At 45.4% G+C, this 23,934-nt stretch overlaps 2 protein-coding genes across 5 annotated transcripts; both read right to left on the minus strand.

Moving 5' to 3' along the window:
* Window positions 1-449: 449 nt before the first annotated feature.
* Window positions 450-7,505, minus strand: SLC39A2 (solute carrier family 39 member 2). Of its 3 annotated transcripts, none has more exons than XM_036295807.1 (4): window positions 7,236-7,505; window positions 6,928-7,058; window positions 6,637-6,687; window positions 450-683 (listed from the first exon to the last, which is right to left on the minus strand). In XM_036295807.1, exons 1-4 carry the CDS (start codon window positions 7,348-7,350, stop codon window positions 573-575), a joined length of 408 nt encoding a protein of 135 aa, XP_036151700.1. In that variant the 5' UTR covers window positions 7,351-7,505; the 3' UTR covers window positions 450-572. The 3 variants fall into 3 exon arrangements, with proteins under 3 accessions (XP_036151700.1, XP_036151708.1, XP_036151690.1); XM_036295815.1 differs by lacking the exon at window positions 450-683 and adding an exon at window positions 1,157-2,566; XM_036295797.1 differs by lacking the exon at window positions 450-683 and adding an exon at window positions 5,273-6,195 and having other exon boundaries at window positions 7,236-7,350.
* Window positions 7,506-8,576: 1,071 nt separating this feature from the next.
* On the minus strand, window positions 8,577-15,046 carry METTL17 (methyltransferase like 17). 2 transcript variants are annotated; one of them, XM_036295680.1, is made up of 14 exons: window positions 14,909-15,046; window positions 14,619-14,772; window positions 14,396-14,530; window positions 12,981-13,062; window positions 12,644-12,725; window positions 12,253-12,326; window positions 11,703-11,797; window positions 10,996-11,066; window positions 10,695-10,802; window positions 10,351-10,419; window positions 9,637-9,687; window positions 9,282-9,374; window positions 8,890-9,074; window positions 8,577-8,816 (listed from the first exon to the last, which is right to left on the minus strand). In XM_036295680.1, exons 1-14 carry the CDS (start codon window positions 14,987-14,989, stop codon window positions 8,711-8,713), a joined length of 1,386 nt encoding a protein of 461 aa, XP_036151573.1. In that variant the 5' UTR covers window positions 14,990-15,046; the 3' UTR covers window positions 8,577-8,710. The 2 variants fall into 2 exon arrangements, with proteins under 2 accessions (XP_036151573.1, XP_036151580.1); XM_036295687.1 differs by lacking the exon at window positions 9,282-9,374.
* Between the last annotated feature and the right edge of the window lie 8,888 nt (window positions 15,047-23,934).

Below are 23,934 nucleotides of genomic sequence, written 5' to 3' on the forward strand. Positions count from 1 at the left end.
TCTGTGGAGTCACCTAGATTCCATTTTAGGCGATTCAATACGATCAGCAGACCACACCTCATGCAGCTTCTAGAGGGCTTATTGGGTTGCTCAGTTGATCCCAATCTGAAGATTCCTTCAGGTGAGTCACAGCAACCAGGATTTCCTCTCAGGAATTCCTCCTCCACATAAATCCAAGTTTGGGCAGTTAATTAGACTATATCTGTGGTTCTTTGAGAACCTTCTCAACAATTATGAACAATAATCATCAAGAGAACTTCAGGTATTTTGTGGCTGTTGCAGGCTGATCCTTGGGCTCTAGGGGCACAAGAAGTAAAAACGAGACGCACTTTATAATATTATTGTCCAGAGTACTGTGGATGGAATAGTACAAGGTCATTTGCCAGATTACATTATAGAAACCCCACGGGCAATTATACACTTTCCTCAGTGAAACAGACCTGGTGACTAATGCAGCTTGATGTCTAGCGCTGACACACTGACGTGGAAGTGGGGCATGGAACATGCTCTTGATGCTTGAGCATTTCATCACTCTCATGGCACCGGACTATTTTAAACGCAGGAGGCCAGGATCAGCACGGGTGAGGGTGTTTGGTGACCACGCACAGGGCAGGCAGCAGGTGCTTAAACGTCACACCGAAGAAAAGAAACTGCATAATTGGAATCACTGGCATAGCTAGCTCCTAGGTAAACAAAACATGAAGAAAAGGCGAAGTTCCAGCCAGCATCAGCCTTGACTGGCAATAGCTGCTGCTGTGCCTTATGGAAGGGAAGGTGGGTCTTAGCACATTCAACTGCACAGCAAACACCGTTATGTTAGCAGGGTAATCTTTTTTCAAAATAAAAAAATAGATTTTCATCTTGTTTTTAAAAAATTTATTATTTTTGAGAGAGGAAACCGATTTGTTGTTCCATTTATTTATGCATTCGTTGGTTGATTTAAAAAATGTTTTTAGTGATTTTTAGAGAGAGAGGGATAGAGAGAAACCTCAATGAGGAACATCATCAATAAGCTGCTTTCTGCATGCCCCCAACTGGGGATGAGCCCACAACCCTGGCATGTGCCCTAACCAGGAATCGAACTGTGACCTCTTGATGCTCAAACACTGAGCCACACCCGCTGGGCATTAGTGGATTCTTATATGTGCTCTGACTGTGGATCAAACCTGAAACCTAGGTGTATTGGGACAATGCTCTAACCAACTGAGCTATCTGGCCAGGGCTAGCAGGCCTGAAAGAGGGGGAAAAATCTCATTTCTGTGTAAAATGTGTGTATATGTACCTGTGATAGGAGTGGTATGTGAAATGGGTGATGACCATGTGTGTCTCTTGCCTACAGACGTCCCTGCATAAGAAGCCCAAGTTAGGTAGAGGGAGAGAGGCTTTTTGCTGGGTGCAAGAGAGAGGGGTGTGCTGTCCTTGGCTGACCTCTCTACTTTGTTGGTCCTACACATTCCAGGCGAGCCCATGGGGACACTGCCCCCCTGTGGTTGTCATGGTTCCTCCTAACTTTCCCCAGTTCCCGGTTCTCTTCCTGAGTCTCCCATGGTCTTCCTGAATCTACACAGTAGTTACACAGTGCAGGCCTGATAACACATGGTGGCTCCTGTCCATTCTCGAGATCAGAGGCTCACAGGATGGGGGGGGTGACTTCATAGAAGCTGAACCACAAACTCCTTACTTTTTGTCTCTGCTTCAGCCTTAGGACTCCTGTTTCTTTCTTTCAATCTCAAGGAATGTGTTTCCCTGACTGAAGGGACAGAAGTCCAAGATAGCTAAGAGATGGCTCATTGGGAAGGAGAATAAAACTGAAGAATACAGTGATGAGAGCACTGCAGTGTCCACTTGAAAACTGTGGAACTCATGAAGAGGATTTTAAAGGGTAATTCTTGGAAGTACACAAACAGTGAAACTGAAGCACGTGGGATGGATATATAGCAAAAGTAGAATGCATTGTGTATTTGACATTTAACAAATCTAAAAGTAGCAACTCAACAAAATAGAATAAAAAGGAAATAATCGAAAACTTTAAGCATCCCTGTCTGCACCCCTTTTGCTTCACCTTTGGTAGTGTCCATGGGCTCCTCCCTTAGGTCAGTGGGGGAGCCTGAGGGTATCTGACTGGTTGGCACACCCAATGTACCACCCCACTCCGACTCAGGCCTCCAGTCCTTGTAGTCTATCTATCAGAGCCAGAATCAACAGTGTCCGATCGTGAGTGAGGCAAGACCTTGGAAAATTGTCCTTCATGGGATAGGTGAAGTGGCATAAATGATCTCACAAGTTTGCCTACAGCTCTTTGGGTTTTGTCCTGGGTGAATCTTGTTCTCTGAGGGACCTCCCACCCTGCTCTGGTACATTTGCTAAACTGGTTTCTCTTTGATGCGGTTCCCCATCTCATTGTCTTCACATATTATCACCTTACAACTGCAATATCCAAACCCAACCTTCAACCTGCAAGCAGAGGGCAGGTGGTGGGAGCTGCAAGGGGTTGCTTCAGAGAGTCATTTATTGGTGCAAAAATGGAAATCTGGTTCAGCAGGCCAGTCAGAAGTCTCTATTTTTCCTGTTTTAAATATATAATAAACAATCCATGTGTGAGGTGGAGAATGAGGATGGGGAACAGGGGTTAAGACTTGAAAACTGTTCCACATAAATTTTCTTGTGACTATTCCAACTAGCTTCTACTCTTATCCTTTTCCCCATCCTACGTATCTTCCCTCCTATTTTTATTGTTTAACTCATAATCTTAATTTTCTTCAGTTACAACCTCTCAAGGCTGAATCAAGGAGCACTCCTGATTCTGGCTTCCAGTCACCATGCCCTACTGCACTCAGCTCTCCCTCCTCCTCTGTGGTTCTCATTCCTGCTCTTACTGCATCTTTCCTTGTTTCAGTCTCATTTAAAAATCACATTCATCTTCTGCTCCCTTACAGCCCTCTCTGGCTCCTTGCTGGGGATCTTTTGAAAATAGTCAAGATTGTTTCTCTTCCTGATCCTAATGTGACCTTTATGGAGCCATTCCCTAGTTTCTGTCCTGGTTCCTGTCCTGGTTGGTAAGGATATTGGGCACGGGACATGGTCATGGGAAGGAAAGAAAGCACTGCTGGCTGAAAGTAGACGTGGCTTAAAGGGGAGTCTAAGTGCTCCTGGGTTGGGAGGAGGCAAAACACATGAGTCACTCTGCTTGAATTCTCCTGACCTCTGCTCATTTACCTCAAATGCCGATTTCGTCAGTGACCCAGAAACACATGAAGAGCCCTGGAGTCTAATGTACTTCTCCTCAAGTCTCCTTCCTATAGTCTACAAATCCTCTGTACCAGAAATAGCTCTCTAATGTCCATAGTATTGTGTCCCTTCCAATTCATCCTCTGAATGTCCTGGCAAGATCACTTAGGTTGAAAGCAGCAGAGAACTGATGCTGGACATTTTCTATTGGCCCCTCCAGGTTTCTTTCTGACCCATGCTTCCTCAGGCTGATCTATCAGCAATGCACCAACAGATGTTTTTATCCTTTGGCTTTTGTTTGGGCGGGGCCAGTAAAAGACAGGACAGTAGATCAAGAGTAGGAGAGTGAAGGTGTTCCTCTGCTTCCTCCTATGGAGCCCCTGCAGGCTGCTGTATTCTTCTACCAAGGGCCACAGCTCTTAATGGATGGCTCTTGAGTTTCTGGTAACTGCTCCTTCTTTTCAGCCAAGGTAACAGCATTGCTATCACTCAGCCCCATGGTGGTCCATCATCACCTGTTGCTCTGTCCTAATCCTGGCCACACCTTCTACACACTCTCTTTATTAAACTTGCCTCAATTATCCAATGTGCTCTCTGCTTTCTCCTGAGACCCTAACACATAAGACAGGAGGAACAGGTAAGGTAAAGATGAGGAAGGGAAGGTAAGAAGAGAATCTGTATATTGAGGTTTTCTTAGCATCACAAAAACATGGGTTTGAAGCCTAGTTAGGTAATCAGGTTATTTAACTTTGGAGTGCGCTTCCCTGGACTTTCTATGGGGATAATATCTACCAGGCAGGGTTGGGAAGGGGAGATAATATATGTGGAAGCTACAGTAGAGTTCCTGGCACATAGCAGATGCTCCATGTGGAAACTCTATCATCATGACAACATACTAGGCCCTGTTCTGTGTTACGTGTGAGTGCATTTAGCACTGAAGGGAAGCAGAATAGGATGGCGCTTCAGGAAAATTACTTCATCATTTTTATTTAGCTTTGCTTTTAGCTTGGCTTCTCACTGATCCCTGGGTGCGTGAGCTGGGCTGGTGAGGAGGTTTCTATTCTGAATTTGTGGGAAGGGGAATGGGAAGGACAGAAGACAGGAATGAAGTGAGATGAGAATGGAACTGAGGAGACCATGCCCATGTTAAGCCCACTTGAGCTTCTACACTGAAAGTATTTGAAGGGGCAAAATGGTGAGGGTGCCTGAGCTCACAGGGCACACCTCCTCTTTCCCTGTCCCTCCACCTCCTGTTTCCCTGTCCCTCCACCTCCTCTTTCCCTGCCCCTCCACCTCCTCTTTCCCTGTCCCTCCACCAAGTCTGAGACATTCCTCCACCTCGTTGGGTCATAGCCGTCCTGCTCCTCCTCAATTCCAGATAACCAGTTGTTTTATTTGTGCAGTTTTTAAGAGGAGCAGCACATTGTAGGGGTTACTCGCCTGAAAGGCAAATGGCCCATTGGGGAGGGACCAGAGGCATAGCGGCAGGTAGGGCAGGCAGAAGGAAAGCCACCATGTCTCGGCAGAGCCAAGTAATCACCCTTGGAATTTATCTGGCGCCTTTCTCTCTTTCCAAACACACTGCTTCTTAATCCCGCAGCACAAGGCAGCTGGAATGAGACAGAGGCTCAAAGAGCAATCGTGTCCCTGAAGCCACACAGGACTCAGTATGAAAAATAGAAACCAGGTGGAGTAGGTCCATTGAGCCTGATCTGAAGAGTTTGCTGGACATGTGGGTGGCTGGGAGTGGGGTAGGTGTGGTTAGTGTAGAAAAAAATCTAGATCCCCACTGTTTCTGTTTTTAAACCTCTCCTCCTCTAAATGCTGGGAACTCTGGCTCAGGATCTCAACACCTGTGGGTAAGGTGGGAGCGGGCTGTTGGAATTTCAGCAATGCTCCCATGTCTGGGGGACATGGCTGCAAGTGACACAATGGCTAGGGGCTCTGATTCCAGAAGAAAAGACTGTATCCAACACTCACCCTCCCCACTTCCTGCTCCACTAGGCAGCAGTTGGGTAACCCGGAGAAAGGAACTATAGCATGCTTGAAGGGGGAGGGTAAAATGGACATTTATTACACACAGTAGCAAAAGTGGAACAAGAGTCAAATCTGCAGTGGTCTTTATATCAATTCTCCAAAGTATAGGCACTCAACCTGAAATAAACGCCCCTTTCTCAGTCCTGGATGAGCAGTGGGATCTCACGTAGGAGAGGCTGGGATCCAGTTCATGGGCATGATGCCCAGTGAATGCCATTTAGTCTCAGTGGAGAAATGTCTGAGGACCAAAGCCTTTCGGGAGGTGTCTCCTGGATCCATCAAGAAGTCAGGAATCTCTCAGGCCCACAAGGCAATTAAGGCCATGAAGGCAAAACCAGCAGCTACACAGCCCCACTTGACCAGAGGGGCCTCAGGAGCAGCCAGCTCCCTGGGCAGAATTTCTAGGAAGGTGACATACAGGAAGGTACCAGCTGCAACACCCTCTAACACAGCCTGGGCTAAGCCGTGCCCCCCTTCTGAGTCCCCTCCAGCCACAGCCAGCCCTATGGCTACACCCAGGGGGGACATGAGAGCAAATGACAGTATGCAGAACACGGCCCATCGTGACGCAGTGCCTACCTGCACCAGCCGCAGCCCTACACCAAACACTATGAGCCCCTTGTGAGCCAGGACAGCAAGACAGAGCTGCACGGTGGCTACTACTGTTGTCTGCAGCCCCACAGCCAGACCTTCAAACACCGAGTGGAAGGAGAGAGAGAGCAAAAGGATGAGGGCTCGAAAGGGACTCTGTGAGGGTGAGGGTAGAGATCCATGGCTGTGGAGTCCAAGGACATGAGCCCCACCCACTTCCTCCTCCTGCACTTTTGATCCTCCGTGGGCTCCAGGACAGCACTGCAATGCCAGCGACTCCAAAAAGAAGACGAGGAAGAAGCCCAGGGAGATGATGAGCTCTCCATAGGGATAGTCTGTCTGGGAACAGAGAGAGGGGCTGTGAGACAGGAAAGGAAGTGCAGTGGATGGAGGTGCGGAGGTGGGATGGGAGACTGGAGAGAATGGGTAATGTGGGACTAAACCATTAAAAAGGGTAGGCGAATGAAGCCTGGAGGAGATACGGACATGCAATAAGAATACCAGAGGGACCAGGGTCACAGTGTCAGTAGGGTTGAAATGTGGGAAAACGATGGGGAGCATGTCTAAGGGTCTAGGGAAAGAAGGAAAGAGTAAAGCCAGAGCTTTGTCTGGGGTTCCATAAACCCCGAAGTATGGGGTTGGCTCCTCCTTTCCCTACAGTGTCTGAGCTGAGGAGCAGAGGGATTCCTGGTGTTCCTCACGTCCTCTCCTCAAAAGGATCTGGGTATGAAGAGTCTCTGCTTCTCCTCACCCTCCAGGTTGGGTGTGAGAGAAACTTACAGAAGCTGAATCAGCATCTCCAGAAGAATTTCCCCCACTCTCTGTCCTGTTCTAGAGAGAAAAAAGCAGAAATTAGATGAGGGGTGGAGCAGCTCAGCTTCCGGCCCTGTCCCTTCAGCTCCACTGCTTTCCTTACAGTCTAATCTGACCTGTTGTCATGATTCCACACAACACAGAGCTGTCATTGTCTCTATTGTTCCACCCGTGTCCTTGGCTCTATCACTGTCCCCACTTCCTCCCCTTGGTTCTGCTCATCACCTGGCTTCTCAGCCCTACACCTCAGCTGCTCACCTGCATCATGACCTTCCGGATCTCCGACTCAATTCCCTCCAGGGCTTCAGCAGTCATGTGCATGAAACCTGCTCCCAGGAAAATACCGGCAGAAACGCAGCCCAGGAGGCTGAGGACCTGGCGGTGACGACCTAATGAAAAGCAGGAGTTACAAGCAGTTGGCAATGAGATGGACAAAGGTGACTAACGAGCAACAAGGAGCACTCAACGTCTAAGCAGGGGGATGGCAAGAGAATCAGAGCAAGTGTCAGGGTAGGGTGATAGGGTTGAAGTCAGGTTATGGGGGCAAAGATACAGAAGGGCTATACCTCTGGCTGCCTCAATCTGGAACCATTTGAAGCAGATGGGAATAAGGCCACAGACCAGCGTAAGAACCAGCAGGGCAAAGAGGCAGCCAATTTTTACGCCTAGCACTGGCTCCATCCTTGCGGTACAGGATAAGCAGACCTCAGAATGACAAATGGAGTTATAAGCTTTGGAGCAGGTGCCTTAGGTGGTCAAAGCTGTAGTGTCCACTCCTGAGTTTCAGGAAGCTGTTGGATTCTGTTTTGTGCTGCCTGATTGCACAGCCTTGCATAGCTGACTGGGGCCCAGCCCTAGTTTCCCGCCCTCCCCCTACATGGAGGCCCCTCCCCTGGCTCACACCAAAACCAGAAACTCCAGACTCCCTGCCAGGCACAGCCCTGTGCTATCTTCTCTTCAGTTCCATGACTAATCCAAGGGCTGTGGACTTAGTTCATGCCTGGGGCTGGTCTAATCCAAAATGGCACAGTCTATGGTGCTACTTCCCAGTATTTTGTGTTGGAGACAATCTGGTCCTGGCTCACTCAGGACATTTGATCTAAGCCTTCCATACCCTCCCCACCCCAATGCAAGTCTTATAGGCTGCTATGCTGATACCTGAACCTTACCCTTTCAGAGGGGATTTGGGGCCACCGGGGTTAAGAAGGAGGAGGAGCTAAGGAGTGGTGCTGCTGCCACTCTGGGAAATAGTGGATGAGGGGGTTCCCCTTTCCTGTAACCCCAGAAAAATAGCTCCAGGTATGGAAATGTCTAGTGGGAGTTGAGATTTCTAGTATTACAACACTGAAACTGTTACCACTTCTGACTGTGCCTACTTCTTGATATACATTGTGGGTGAGGGACTGAGAGTTTTATTACACAGAAAGTTGCTCTAGCTCTGAAACAGGAAGGCCTAGGGGAACACAGAAATGAACCAAGTAAATGAAGGACCCTGCCTGGATATGCTGGGGTTGAGATGGATGAATTGATCCTGAAAGAATCAATTCTTGAAGGACACTCATGAGGCAAACTCTGGGGAGCTGATGAACCCTGAGAGATAAAAGGAAAGGAAGGACGGAGAGAAACAGAGGCCACACAGCTGCTGGTCACCTATCCAGGTGGCCCGTCTAACTACCCTGAGACCTGTTGAGCCAGTTCTCAGAGCGCTGGGGGCGGTGTTCCCCACTACCCCATTATTTCCCTGGGAAGTCCCGGTCTCTGGGAGAAGCAGCAGTATTCTTACAGGAGGGGCTGAGCTTGAGGTTTCTGTGGGGAGACAAGCATTGAATCTCTGAGGACTCACTTCGTTACAGGATAGGCGGTGATGACTAACATTTATACCTTTTAAGAATCACAAGACCCAGTCCCATTCTTTGAAAACTTTTAATTATTAAAACTTCAAACAAATGCAGATATATAGGGGTACCAGCACTCCCATCCTGGATACCAGGTAGCTTTAGCCTTGGCAGGCACAATGCAAGAAACTCGTTACACATCCTTGTTAACTCTCAGGGGGATCTTCAACAGGGGACGGAAGGAGCTCAGACGGCGTGGTCACAGGTAAAAGATCTCCCCAGGAGCTGACACGGGCACAGCGATACAAATCCCTATGAAAAAGAGAGGTCAATGTGGGGGTAGGATCCTGCCACCTCCCACTAATTGTGGTCACAGCCTCCGTACCTGCCATGGCGGCGGGCTGTGAGCACAGCATGCTGCATATGCCCATCTGGACAGCACAGGTGACAGTGCACATGGCGTGGCCGTTTAAGGACAGGCTGAGTGATCCGGGGCCAGCGATTAGCTTCCTCTGGAGACCCCCGGGCAAGGATCACCATCGAGAACTTTTCCTCCTTTGGCTTCTTGCTCTAAGGTAAGGATAGAGGGACTGTTTTGGGGGAAAAAATATGGGGAAAATGTCGACCCCCATTCCCGTAGCCCTTTACATATTCCAGGTCATGCACACTCAGGCCCTACAAACGCTCTCGGAATTTTCCAACTCCTCCCACCTGGTTCTTTTTCATCCTGCTTTCCCAAGCTACCTCCTCCCTGCTGCAATATTCCCAGGTACATACCCAGCTGAAGGGGATGGGATGGTAAGCCTGGGAAAAGCTACAGGCCAGGGGCTTAGAGGCTGTCAACTGGGGACAAGGAAGTTCATGGGGACACTGTAAACACACATGAAAAATATGAGGTAAGATGAAAGAACCACAGATCATAAAACTGGGAAACTAAGGGTGCTAGGGTCAGGAAGGGCTAGGGGTAAGGGAGCACAGGGGCAGGGAGGTAGGGAGAGCAGGGGATCCACTAAGAAGAAATCGGATCGGGACACAAAGCAGTGGAGGGAGGCTTAGCTTTGCCCTCTGACTTGCCCTGGACACAGGTGAGCTCAGCTCTTTGCATGCTGGGAAAGGTAGAAGCAATACTCACTGGGGCAAAGACAAAACCAGGTCGAGGGTCCAGAGGTGACTTCTCCTTTCCCTGAAATCAAAGGAAATTAAAAAATTAAGCTGGGCCTGTAGGGTCTATTCCCATAAATCAATCTCTGCTCTCAGTCAATTGAGGACTCCTTTAACATCCGATTCTGGTAACTACTAACTATGTTCTTTGAGTTAAGCTGGCTACTTCTCTAATACTCCGAACAAAGAACTTTCTCTTTGAAGCAGGAGAAAGGCAGGAACTTGGCACACAGAATGGTGCTCTTCTTGTCAGCAACCTCCACTCTCAAAAAAATCCATTCCAGGACAACTAAATTCATGATTTTACACTGGCTCATACAGTCCTAGAGATAAGGTTTTTGGCTCCGCCATGTCCTAGGTCAGGGGTCAGCAAACTTTTTTAAAGGCCCAGAGGGTAGGCAAAATCTGTTTCTGTCCCAAACATTCATCTCTGCCATTTGTAGTGTGAAAGCAGCCATATACAACAGACACTCAAATAAGCCTGGCTCATACAAACCCTGGCAGGCAGGATTTGATCCACAGGCCCTACTTTGCTAACCACCACCCTACATCATAATGACTTTACACGCCTACTCTCCCGAGAGTCACTTACTTTGTACCACAGTCTTTTCAGTTTTCAAGGGAGTACTGGTAATTGGTGACAGATAGATAGGGGTTGGGGGAAGAGAAGGAGAAAGAACCTCACCTTAAGGACCAGGTCCCTGGCTTCCATGAGAAGGCAGTGTCCAGCTTTTGTTCCATTCTCCACCAATATCTGTTCACAAAGGGGAAAATGAGCAGAAGCCCCGAATTACATGAAAACACAAATGTCAGTAGCTCTGTAAGAGCATTCACAGATGGAACAGCAGTCCTGAAGGAAGTGGCATCATATATAAGATTGGGATGGTGACCCTAAAAGAGGGACAAAGGAATCTATGCAGGAGAAAAATTTTGGTCGAGAATGCAGACAAGCTCCAATATAGAGAAGGAAAGGAATGAAACCCATGAAGCTGCTTTAAAACTTGAAGGGTAAAGTGGATTTTTACTCACCAGAAAATCACTTGTCTTGCGCCACAAGGTTTGGACTATCTCAGCGCGGTCAGCCTTGCTGGGCAGTTCACTTAGGGAAAAGGCTGATACCACCACATTGAACTGTACCTGAGGACCAAGACAAAGAACATGACAGACCTGCCATCTCCCCCTTCCTAGAGCACAATAAAGGTCTATCTCCCTAAATGTCTTCTGCTGTCTTTTATCTTCTAACACTCACTGCTGGATTGCAATGCTGAGGCCACGCAGTTTTCCACCTGCCAAATTCCACATTTAGCGTACTCTACATACTGCCACTTGCCTTAGGTGATACAGGTAGAAACTGTCTGAAAAAGACACCTGGAATGTACAGCTTCCCATTTTCTGAACCACCTGTGAAGACAAGCAGAGGTGTGGCAACTATGAGTGGATAGCACTGATTTTTAACTGGTGTGCAGCAAGAATGTTTAAAACGTGTAATACCTGACTGTTTAGTGAGGGGCACCGATCTCTTTTCCCTTAGATTGTCAAATAAAAAAATGACAGCCAAAACAATAGCCATCCGGTGTGAATGAATCAAAATGATACCTATTTTTTGTCAGGTGGGCAAAAAATATATTTTTTGGTGTGCTGTTGAATTCTAATAACTAGCTTATGTGTGCCATGAGATGAAAAAAGTTAAAAATTGCCAGTGTATAAATATAAATTGAAGTGATATCCTGGTAAGAAATATGGCCCTGAGAATAAAGAAAAATGCTAGGTGAGAGTGAGATGCATAGGGTAAGCAAATATTAAAAAGGACAGGGAGAATATTGGGAAACCTGTCTGTTAATCTTTCCCAATCCATTCACAGTCCAGCAAAGCCTCCTCCCTAACCCCCCACTTGACCATAAAATTGGAAGGAGACCAAACTCATCTTTAACTTTTAGCTCTCTCCCTTACTCCAGAATAAAACACTCTCTCCAGTATTCCTTTGCTTTCTTAACTCCTTCAACTTTGGAAAAGTCCTTCCTTATAGCTTGTCCTCACCTTTCAGTAACTTTTCTGCCAAATCCAACATGGCAGCTGAACTGTCCACACACATATATTCACGTAGGCTCTGACCCCAAATACTATGAGCAGCCCTAAGATGACAAAATATAAATCACCAGTTCTCATGACAAAGAATCATTCCTATAAGAGAATCCTCTATCCTGAACCCGACCCTTGGGGAAACAGAATGCTATGTTAAAATGTTGGATAAACTAACTATGTTATTTTCTTATTTACAGCTCCTTAAAAAAACAAACAAACGCAGACTCAAGAAAACTATTGTAGGCAAAATAATTTTGATGATATGTAAAACTTATGCCCTACACTAAACTCCTTTATCTTTGTAAATGTGGGTCTTTTATCACTTAACATTTAAGTTCTGGCTCTAATCCATCTATCTTCTCATGCCTTGCCCATTCTGAGGGAAGAAACATTTGAATTCCCAACTTTCCTATTCTTCCTCTGGTTCCCCAGTCTCTTGATATTGGTGTTGTGTAAGCATGGCTCTCTAGAGCTAGAACGGACAGAGACAGAGAAAGATACTCACCAGGTGACAGAACCAGTACCTGACCCAAAGTCCATCAGGGTTTTTGGTTGGAACTCTGGAAGTTGAGTCCGGATCTAAAGAAATATACAACACCCCACAGTAGGGTAAGTAGACGCTTTTTAGGGCCTTGGCAAAATGAATTAGGAGACCAAGACAGAGGGTATGAGAGGGTGATTGTATTTTGAGATTTAATATAAATACTTCACATAACAGGAAGCTCCTAAAACAGTGAATCTAAACCTTTCTGGGTCACAATATCCTTTCAGAGGATAAGAAGAGCCTCTTAAAAAATGCACATGAAACGTCCCAAGAACCCTACCCCAGAAGACTACTTTATGAATAAGGGAACTGATGGTAAAAGGGTTCAGGTTGGAGGTTGCAGGATCTTCACCTCATGGAATGCCCTGGAGACTGCTGCAAAGCCACCATCCAGTCTTGCGGCCATATACACCAAGCTCAGTCCCTCATTGTAGCTGCCAGAAAAAATCAGAGTCATTTCTACTGGGAAGTAACCTCTATCCCATAGGTACCTCTAGATTTTTAGGAAATGAAATTTTTGGAACGGGCTCTTCCAGGTCAGCAATTTCACTTTGCAACACAGAAGAGTCCAGGGGAGCCTGACAAACCAGATTTCTTTTTGAAACATAAAACTATGTCATTGTGCTCATCCAACTCTCCTTCAAAAGCCAAACTTCTCTTCCTTCTGCAGCCCCTCCAGCCTCCCTTACCTCAGTTCTTGCCAATGGTAGGTAGTTTTACGCAGGGCGTGCAGCACTGCTCCACGAAGTTTCTCCTCCGTCTGAAATGAGTCTGGGGTGAGAATAAGGAAGAACAGGGCTCAAATCTAATATCTGAATATAATGCCTCCCCAATCCTCCCCAGCTCCCACCTGGGAAAAGCCTTACAGCTTAAAAGAGAAGCCAAACCTAGAGAAAAGTTTCAGGTAAGAATAACGATCTCCATCTATAGCACCAGTGTGTCAGATAATATTTGTCTCTAATAGCAGGTTATTTAAATTGATCCGTCCCACCCCACAGGTTTTGTTCTATATTGAAGGGAAATGTGGTAAAGATGTAAAGGAGCCCCGGACGGGTGGCTCAGTTGGTTGGAGTATCATCCTGTACACCAGCGGTTCTCAACCTGTGGGTCGCGACCCCTTTGGGGGTCGAACGACCCTTTCACAGGGGTCGCCTAAGACCATCGGAAAACACATATATAATTATATATTGTTTTTGTGATTAACCACTATGCTTTAATTAGGTTCAATTTGTAACAATGAAAATACATCCTGCATATCAGATATTTACATGACGATTCATAACAGTAGCAAAATTACAGTTATGAAGTAGCAACGAAAATAATTTTATGGCTGGGGGTCACCACAACAGGAGGAACCGTATTAAAGGGTCGCGGCATTAGGAAGGTTGAGAACCACTGCTGTACACCAAAAAGGTTGTGGGTACAATTCCGAGTCGGGTGTGTATGGGAGGCAATCGACTGATGTTTCTCTCTCCCTCCTCTCTCTGAAAGCAATAGACATATCTTCTGGCGAGGATAAAAAAAAGTTACAGGATAAGGACAATATCTTGTGGATTTCCTCACGTCCCCAAAACTTAAGATTGTGACGTCTCCACTGTTTCTACAGGGAGGAACGGGACTTGGAAATCTTAAGTCTCATAACTGTGTGTTCAGTTCAGTGCTATTTTATTTACTGAGTGCCTATCATGAGCCAGGTACTGTGGGAAGTACAGGGAATACAAGATGTATAAAGGACAGGTCTGTAATCTGAAGGAGCTCACAATCATGAAAATGACAGTGCATTATATTTATTCTTCTATCCCTGAAGACTTCAGCACTAGATAAGGAGTCATCCAGGGGTTTTATTTCAGAATAAAAACTTAGTCCTAATCCAGTGGATTTGGAGGGGAAAAAAACCAAAGCACTCTTTGACCTTCACCAAAGCCTCAAGGGCAATCTCTGAAATAATCTATCTTCTCTTAGTAAGGCATCATTGTAATAACTGTCCTGTCCAGAAAGTCAAACAAGAAACTGCAATACCTATTTGAGAGACTAAAATAATTTCTTGGTCTTTATGTCTCACTATGTCGATTTGAACTACTCTTTGCTGATTCTTAAACCCTACCAGAGTTTTCCAGGAATTTTTTCTCAAGATGTTCTGCCCGTCTTTGCAGCTCCCCTGGCTCTACAGGTAAATGCCGGCTCCAGAGATAATTGGTCAATGCTTGCACCTGCTTCTCCACATTGGTCACCGCACTGTCTGTGGGGCAAGGAGGAAAAGCGGCATCAGGTGACGGAAGGCCCAGGCTCCGCTTCTCCTCGCGCTCCCCTCGCCCACCGCCACTCACCGAGCAGCATTAACTGCGCGGCGTCAGCCAGCGCTCGAGGCAGCCGCACACACGGCAGCTTCAGGATGCCCGGGTGCCGGCGATGGGGCCTCTTCCCCAGAAAACCGGACTTGTTATCCACCTGGGATACACCGGGCACCAGGGCGGCGAGAGCCTGCAGGCCGGGAAAGAAAAGCAGCTCGCGGGGCAGCGGGGAAGGCCGCGGGCGCTCGCTCAGGGAGGGGCCGCTCGGGGCCGGGCTGTTCCCCAGACCCAGAGCCTCGCCGAGAGCAGGGACGGCGGGCACTCACCCGGGACCGGGGAGCTACTCCCACGCCGCGGCGCCATCTGCCTAGTGTCAACAGGTAACTCGGGCCTCTCACAGTCGCCATGACTCCGGATGCGACCCGGAAACGGAAATGTGGTTGCCTGTGACCTTGAGTCTTGCCGCCGCGAACTTCCCCGCGGAACGTCGGCACGGGAGGCATCAGCCAATGAGGAGAGCGAGTGGCTGCTAATAGCCAATAAACCGCTCGGTAGGTGGGTGGGACTTGGGCCTCGGTTTCTAGGTAACCAGCGTGAAGCGGCGTGGTCTGGGTTGGGACTGGTCTCCGGGTTCTGAAATCCCCGGAGGCGGGCCGGTCCCCTGCGTCGGCAGGGACGCATGGCAGACCGGCAGGCTGTTTTCTCCCCGAGTTAACTGCCGGCGTTCCTTGATTTTTTTTTTTTTTCTGGAGAACTCTGAAATCATGGTCCTCTTACCCTCCATACCTCCGAGAGAATGCAGTAACGGTAAAATGAGTTAGAAGCCAGATTTAGGCGACTAAAGAGAACAACAATGGATAGTTAATAAATTTGTGGTTTTTTTTTTTTTTTTTTTTTTAACGTTAGTTTCTCTTCATATTAAACCTGGCCCCGTAGGTAAATAGCTAACAACTTGTTGGTATTTGGAATGCAAGCTAGCAAATTAACTAAGAACAATATGGTAAATGTTCCGAACTGTTAAATTAGCATGCATATGTATATCTTTTCTAAAAATATATTTTTATTCATTTCAGAGAGGGAAGGAGAGGGAGAGAGAGATATCAATGATGGGAAACAATCATTGATCCACTGTCTTCTGCACACCCCCCACTGGGGATTGAGCCTGCAACCCAGACATAGGCCCTGAGGGGGAATCTGAGTCTGTAGGTCAATGCTCAACCACTGAGCCATGCCGGCAACTATGGTATATCTTAATCCGGTGACTGGATGGGTAAAAGTATTGCCTTTGCTCTGTGGACCCTGAGAAAGGGGGTATATATTTAGGAAGGGCTCCCAGTGGCTAACTGGGCTCAAATTTTTTTAAAAAAAGAGCCTAGCAGCCATTACTATTCAGGGACCTCTCCTGCAAACTGCACTTCACGGAGAAGCCTGCACCGAGTGTCTGCCTGCATTGTGTTCCTGCCATCTGAGCCAGCCCTTAAAAAGGAGCTCCTGACAAAATAAACGGATGAACAAAGTAGATTCAGAGACACAGAATCATGGAACAGACTGATGAATTTCAGAGGGAACTTATTAACTGGGGAACTTATATGCATAGTCCATGGACATAGAAAATAGTGTGGTGAAGGCTTGGAAGGGGCTGGTATGGGGAGGAGGGAGTCAATGGGGAAAACAACAATAACAACAACAACAGCAACAACAAAACAGGAGATATCTGCAATACTTTCAACAATAAAGATAAATTTAAAAAGAGTTCCTGGACTCCTATTTCAACCAGTAGGACTGAGGCTTTCCCCATCCAATTGGACCTGCACAGCTGTATCAGCATCATCTTCTTCACCAACTAATCACAGTGGCTCCATTCTGACCAGTCAGGACAGTGCCTTTTGGACCAATCAAACTGTGAGGATTTGGAGTCCTCCTTTGCATGAGGAGGAACTAATCAAGAATCAGAGGCTGGGTATTCCTGTCTATATCAGTCAGCTCCACTCTTCCCTTCCAATGGGGCCTGCAACAACATTTTTGTACTGGAGGGCCCTACTTAATGAGTCAGCTAGACTGTCATGTCTGAAATCTGACAGGGTATGAAAAATAAACTATTTTAATAAAATAGGTAAAGAAAACTTCTGGAATAATATATCCATTTTGTGTTATGCTTACCTTGAGAAAAGTTTTAGAAAAATAAAGTTTTAAGTAGGGGAAGTCAAGCAAGCACATCATAAATCGGGTTGTTATTGACTCATCCTGCACTTTCAGTTTTTCATCTGTAAAATACCAGGAGCCAGTTAGGCTGGCTCAGATATCCTTCAGTGGGTTGATAAATAAGGGTCTTTGATTAGAGGAGCATGCATCTTTGTTTTGCTATATGTTGGTAACATTCTGAATTGAAACAGAACAATAATTTTTTTAAAAAATTGCCCACTAGAGGCAACTAGCCTGAGAGCTTGGCCACCTTGTGCCCTGGCCATCCTTGGAAGGTGGAGGGTATCAGAAACAACAAACAAGAATTTTAACGAGAACAAGTCCCCACCATGGTCATCACATGCACTTCAAACAGTTCATCAGAAAAGACCACCATCACTGAGGAAAAAATTCCAAATGCAGTTATCATCTCTCAGTCTGTTAGAGGGAAAAGATCTAAAATACTCAGCAATAAGAGAAAGGTTAAATAAGTGATGGCGCATCTCTAGGATGGAAAACTGTGTTGCCATTATATTACATTCTGAGAGAAAGTTTATGGGAATGGGAAAACATTCCCTTTTTATTGTCAAGCAATATAACCAGAAAAAGTACTCATAGGATATTTGTAAATATGAAGAGATTTTATCTTTGGTTGCTGAGATTACAGTTTTTTTTGTGTGTGAGTTTCCTGGTTTTCTAACATTTTCATATCGAACACGTGTTACTTCTCTTATAAAAAAAATAAAAATGTTATTTAATATATTGACTCTAAATTAGACTTTCTGAGGCCCTTCCCAGACCACAAGACCCTTCTCCTTTGTGCACACTTGCCTAGAGTTCTTCCTCCAGGTAGATGATACTCATAGAGGAATATTTGGGACACTAGGATTTGCTCAGAGAATTCTTGAATGCTTTATGTGGGGTCATTCTATTTCTTTCCCCCAAGAAACTATCAACAAAAATGCTTCACCCTCTGTAATACTGAAAATTTCTCTGTGTCATTCAGAAGACTGGCTGGTAACACATATCATCCAGGGAACCTCTACTTTTGCTACAAGAATATTTTTCTCCAAGATGAATCATAGTTGACTGTAGGGAGCGGCTCCAGGGTCAAGCCTCAGGCTGACCTATGGCAGGGCCAGAAAAAAGGCCCAGCCTGGGGGGCAGAGCTCTCCTAGCATAATTAAGCCTGACCTTGTATCTCTCCCTAATTCCTTCCTAAGTAGCTAATGGGCTGTGGGAGGTGCAGCAAGTGTTGCCAAAACAAGAACATTTGTATACATGTTAATCTACCCTTGTTTTAATCAGATTATAAAATACAGCATTGGCTTGCAGGCTGGGTCTTTTGTGTCCTCATCCAGGCATGGGAGATCCACAGAGCCCCAGCTGTATTCTCTTGTCTGTCTTTTCTTCAGTCCTTCACTGCCCCTCCTCAGGTTCACCCTTGGCCATGCTGGAGCAGCACATGTGGTGCCCAACGTGGGACCTGAGTATGGGGGTACTACAATTGCAAGGTGAAAGGACGCTCCAATGAAGCATGTGCAGAAAGCAAAAAGTAAGGAAAGGAGCGAAGTTTAGTAGCAGCTTGGTATAAAACATAGGAAATTAAGATTGTCCAAATCTGAGGACTATAAAGAAAAACCAGACCTTCCAGAAGGAAATCCAGCAGCACTAGCCTCACATTGACAACATGTTTGCATCGAAGGCATCTTTGCGAGGAGCCAGAGCATCGTCACCGACAGCAGCAGCCTGAATTCCGAGACCATCCCACAGAGGCTCGCTGACCTGCAGCAGCTGTGGGGCCTCCTCATCGAGGAGATGGAGAAGTGGCACTGGCAGCTGGAGGAGATACAGGGGACTCAGAGCAGCTCCTTGTCCCTTCGTTCAAAAGACAGAGTTGTCCCAATGATAGTGATGCAGAAAAAGACAACGAAGGCTATGCAAGGGACTGAGGTGCTGACTAGCTTTGGCCGAGCTGCCAAATCTGAGGACTCTGAGGAAATAACTTTCCTTTTGTAGCTGAAAATGTTAACATTCTGTTGTTTGATTTCTCTTTTATTGCTGTGGTGCTTTAGCATTGTTTTGTTATTGTTTTAATAGCCAGAGTTAGGTTCAAGTTTAGTTTTATTGTAATAGCTTAAAAACAAAAAAGGAGGGAGATGTAGGGAGCAGCTCTAGGGTCAAGGCTCGGGCTGACCTGTGGCAGGGCCAGAAACAAGTCCCAGTCTGGAGGGTAGAGCTCTCCTAGCATAATTAAGCCTGACCTTGTATCCCTCCCTAATTCCTTCCTAAGTAGCTAATGGGCTGTGGGAGGTGTAGCAGGTGTTGCCAAAACAAGAACATTTGTATACATGTTAATCTACCCTTGTTTTAATCAGACTATAAAATAAAGCATCGGCTTGCAGGCTAGGTATTTTGTGTTCTCATCCAGGCATGGGAGATCCACTGAGCCCCAGCTGTATTCTCTTGTCTGTCTTTTCTTCAATCTTTCACTGCCCCTCCTCAGGTTCACCCTTCGCCATGCTGGCTCAGCACAGTTGACTTCTCCCATGTCTCCTGTTATTCTTTCTCATGAAGGCAAAACTCAGTGTCAATAAGAAAATATGAGCTTAGTATGAGGAGAGATAGAATATTAGTAAAAGCCCTGATTTTTAAACTGTGGCAAAACATGAGGAAAAGGCAAAGACCTCCAACCAGCATTAACCTTGACTGGCAATGGTTGCTGCTTTGCATTATGGACGGGAAGGCTGGTTTTCTTAGCACATTCACTTGTACAGATAACACTGTTATGTTAGCATGGTAATCTTCAGAAGAGGGAAAAAAACCCCACCTCATTTCTGTGTACATATGTGAGTGTGTGTCCCTGTTATGGGGGTGGTGTGTGAAATGGGTGATGACGTGTATCTCTTGCCTATAGATGTCCTGGCATAAGAAGCCCAAGAGTTAGGAAGAGGGAGAATTGCTCTCTGTGGGAGCAAGGGAGAGAGGTTTGCTGTCCTTGATTGACCTCTCTACTTTGTTGGTCCTGGACATTCTAGGTGAGTTCATGGAGATGAGTGGCCCCTGGGTTGGCATGATTCTTCCTAACTTTCTCCAGTCCCCAGTTCCAGTCCCAAGCCACTCCTGGCTTCTAGTCACTATGCCCCAGCTGACTCATCTCTCTCTTCTGTCCTATGGTTCTCATGCCTGTTCTTATTCCATCCTTCCTTGTTTCAGTCTTATTTGAAAATCACATTCATCTTCTACTCCCTTATAGCCCTCTCTGGCTCCATGTTGGGATTTTATATCTTTTGAAAATAGTCAAGATTGTTCTTCTTTCTGATCCTGATGTTCCCATTATGTAGCCATTCTCTAGCTCTATTCCAGCTCTTGATATAGTATTGTTTGAACTAAATATGGTTTCTGTCCTGGTTGGTAAGTATATTGGGCACGGGACATGGTCATGGGAAGGAAAGAAAGCACTGCTGGCTGAAAGTAGACGTGGCTAAAGGGGAGTCTAAGTGCTCCTGGGTTGGGAGGAGGCAAAATACATGAGTCACTCTGCTTGAATTCTCCTGGCATCAGCTCATTTACCTCAAATGCTAATTTGATCAGTGACCCAGAAACACATGAAGAGCCCTGGAGTCTAATGTACTTCTCCTCAAGTCTCCTTTCTATAGTCTACAAATCCTCTGTACCAGAAATAGCTCTCTAATGTCCATATTATTGTGTCCCTTCCAATTCATCCTCTGAATGTCCTGGCAAGATCACTTAGGTTGAAAGCAGCAGAGAATTGATGGTATGCTGGGTGTTTTTTTGTTTGAAAGACGGAAGGCAGATTGTCTTTTTAAAGGCATGGCTGAAAAAAATTGGGGGGGGGGGACATTAATTTCAACAAAACCATATTGTTACAGTCTGTATTTTCACATAATTTATATGTTTTTCTGATAGCAGTGAGTATCAAATTAGCCAATATTTCTTGAATTATTATGGTTATTAGATAGGTTTTCTAAAAAATTAATTTTAATTTGCAGATATATTGCTGTTAAGGACATAGCAACTGTATTGTCAATACAATTCTTAAAGTAATACTGAGACTTTGAAATGAATTGTGAGTTTTACATATCATGTTCTAACATTGTAATTGGGTTGCATATATTAAGTTAAAATGATTACAGAAAATATTATGCAACATTTTAATTTTATCATATAAAGTGCTATAACTTATGTTGCAATTTTATCACTTCTTTAAAAAATATATATATATTATTGCTTTCAGAGAGGAAGGGAGAGGAAGAGAAAGATAGAAAGAGAGAGAATCATTGATTGGCTGCCTTCTGCACACCCCACACTGGGGATGGAGCCCACAACCTGGGCATGTGCCCTGATCAGGAATCAAAGCATGTTCTCCTGGTTCATAGGTTGACACTCAACCCCTGAGCCATGCTGGCTGGGCCAATTTTACCACTTCTTAAAGCAATATCTAGATGCATAGAGTATTATACAGAATTATCAAATTTCACACATAGATGAGAGAGACCCATCACTCATCTGCCTCCTCCACGTCCATTACTGGGAATCAAGTCTGAAACCTGTGCATGTGCCCTGAATGGGAATCGAACCAGCAGCCTCTGGGTGCATGGGACTGTGCTCAACCAGCTAAGCCACACCGGCCAGGAAGAACTTTCAGTGTTGGTGGTCTGCCTTTTAGAAGCTTGGGTTTGTTACTTTGTAACTCAGTACTTGGATGGAGATGGTAGGCTAACATATACAGATATATCATAGAATTTATTTGCTCTTTTACAACATTAATATGATTATACACTTCAGAATGTGCAAGTGTCATTTAGAATATAAATAGACCTACAACTTTTCAATTCCTTGCCTTGCCTGTTTTTCTATATCCCCTGTTAAAACACGAGAAAGCACCTGCAAGCACTCTAGCAAAAAACCTACAGAAGCAAACCTCTCTTAAGTCCTGCCTGCCTCAGTATCTACTCTGCTACTACCCTAGCTTAAGTCCTTATTTCTCACCTATTCGCCTTTACTGCCTTCAGAGTCCCACACTCTAGACTATTTTCCACAATGCATGAAGAGAGATCTTTCTAAAACACAAAACCCTTTTCTGGTCTTCCACCGTGTTCATAATAAAGACAAAATGTCTGTGTGGCAAGATAGACAGAGGCAGAGAGAAAGGTCAGATTGTTTATGGACTCACCCAGTCTTCCATTAATCACTCAAGTGCCATCTGTACTCTGGCCCCCTTCAGTTAATAATATTTTTCTAATATTTTTTCAATACTGTCCCATCCTCTAGTTCATCCTTTGTTTTTTCACCCTCCCAATCCACCTGGCTAATTCCCACTCATCCTTGAAGGATGGACACAAGTTTTGTCTTCTTCAGAAAGCATTTCTCTGCTTGACTCCCCAAAGTGAGCTAAGAACCTTGATCATGTCCTCTCATGGCAAAAATGCTAACACAACTCTTATCACAACTTCACTGTCACCATTTGCTCACTTGTCTGTTTCACCACCAAAGTTGAGCTCACAGAAAATACGTTATCTTATTCATTTAAAAAAACTTTATTGTTGAAAGTATTACAGATGTTTCCCTTTCCTCCCTCATTGCCCGCCTCTAGCCAGTTTCTGCCCAACTCCAGGCCTTCACTACCCTATTGTTTGTGTCCATAGATAAGGCATATCCTAATATATAAAGAGCCAGGGTCCATTATGACCTAAACATCCAGACGGATGACCGAACACCAGGCTAGGATCCCGGCCGGTGCAGGGGAAGTCAGTCGTGGGTCCTGGCCACCCATGGCAGGAGTCAGTCCTGGGTCCCGGATGCCCACGACCGGAGTCAGTGGCATGGTCGAGGGAGGGAGCTGTGGGAACGGAGCCATGCTGCCATCAGACTGGCCTCTGGGTCCCTCCCACCACTTGCAGGCTCTGGGGAACCAGAGCCATGCTGCGATGGGACTGGAACCTACTCGAGGGGTCCTGGATTGTGAGAGCGTGCAGGCTGGGCTGAGAGACACCCCTGCCTGAGTGCATGAATTTTCATGCACCGGGCCTCTAGTCTATATATTTATAGAGGGCCAATTGCATCCTGCCCACCCCCTCAGGATCCCACCCACTCACGAATTCATGCACCAGGCCTCTAGTATGCATATCAGATTGTTGGTTAATCTCTTCCCACCCCCCATCAAACTCGTCCTTCCCTCTGAGATTTGTCAGTCTGTTCCATGCCTTTAATTCCATTTTATTTATCATTTATTTTGTTCATTAGATTTCTTGTTCTTTTATTTTGATCTTTAGATTTAATTATTAATAAAAATGTATTTATTGCCATTTTATTGTTCAGATTTTAAATCTTTTCCCCCCCTTGTTCTTCCTCTTCTTAAAGAATACCCTTCAGCATTTCATATAATACTGGTTTGATGGTGATGAACTCCTTTAGCTTTTTCTTGTCTGTGAAGCTCTTTATCTGACCCACCATTCTAAATGATAGCTTTGCTGGGTAGGTAATCTTGGTTGCAGGCCCTTGCTATTCATCACTTTGAATATTTATTGCCATTTCCTTCTGGCCTGCAAATTTTCTGTTGAGAAATCAGCTTACAGTCATATAGGCACTCCCTTGTAGGTAACTGCTTGTTGCTTTTAAGATTTTGTCTTTGTCTTTTAATTATGATGTGTGTTGGTGTGGGCCTCTTTGGGTTCCTCTTATTTGGGACTCTCTGCGCTTCCTGGATTGTAAGTCTATTTCTTTCACCAGGTAGGGAAAATTTTCTGTCATTATTTCTTCAAATAGGCTTTCAATATCTTGTTCTGTCTCTTTTCCTTCTGGCAAGCCCATAATGCAAATGTTGGTATGCTTGAAGTTGTCCCAGCTCCTTATACTATCTTCATATTTTTGGATTCTTTTACTTTTTGCTCTTCTAATTGGGTGTTTTTTGCTTCCTCATATTCCAAATCATTGATTTGGTTCTTGGAATCCTCTACTCTTGAATCCCCATAAATTATTCTTTATTTCAGTTAGTGTATGCTTAATTTCTGACTGGTCATTTTGCATGTCTTTGACATTCTCATTAAGGTTCTTGAAAGTCTCACCAAGTCTCTTGATGCTCTCATTAATTCCCTTGAAGCTTTCATTACGTCCCTTGAAGCTTTCATTAAAATCCTTGAGTAACCTT

Source organism: Myotis myotis, unplaced genomic scaffold, assembly GCF_014108235.1.
Source record: "Myotis myotis isolate mMyoMyo1 unplaced genomic scaffold, mMyoMyo1.p scaffold_m19_p_1, whole genome shotgun sequence".
Lineage (NCBI taxonomy): Eukaryota > Metazoa > Chordata > Mammalia > Chiroptera > Vespertilionidae > Myotis > Myotis myotis.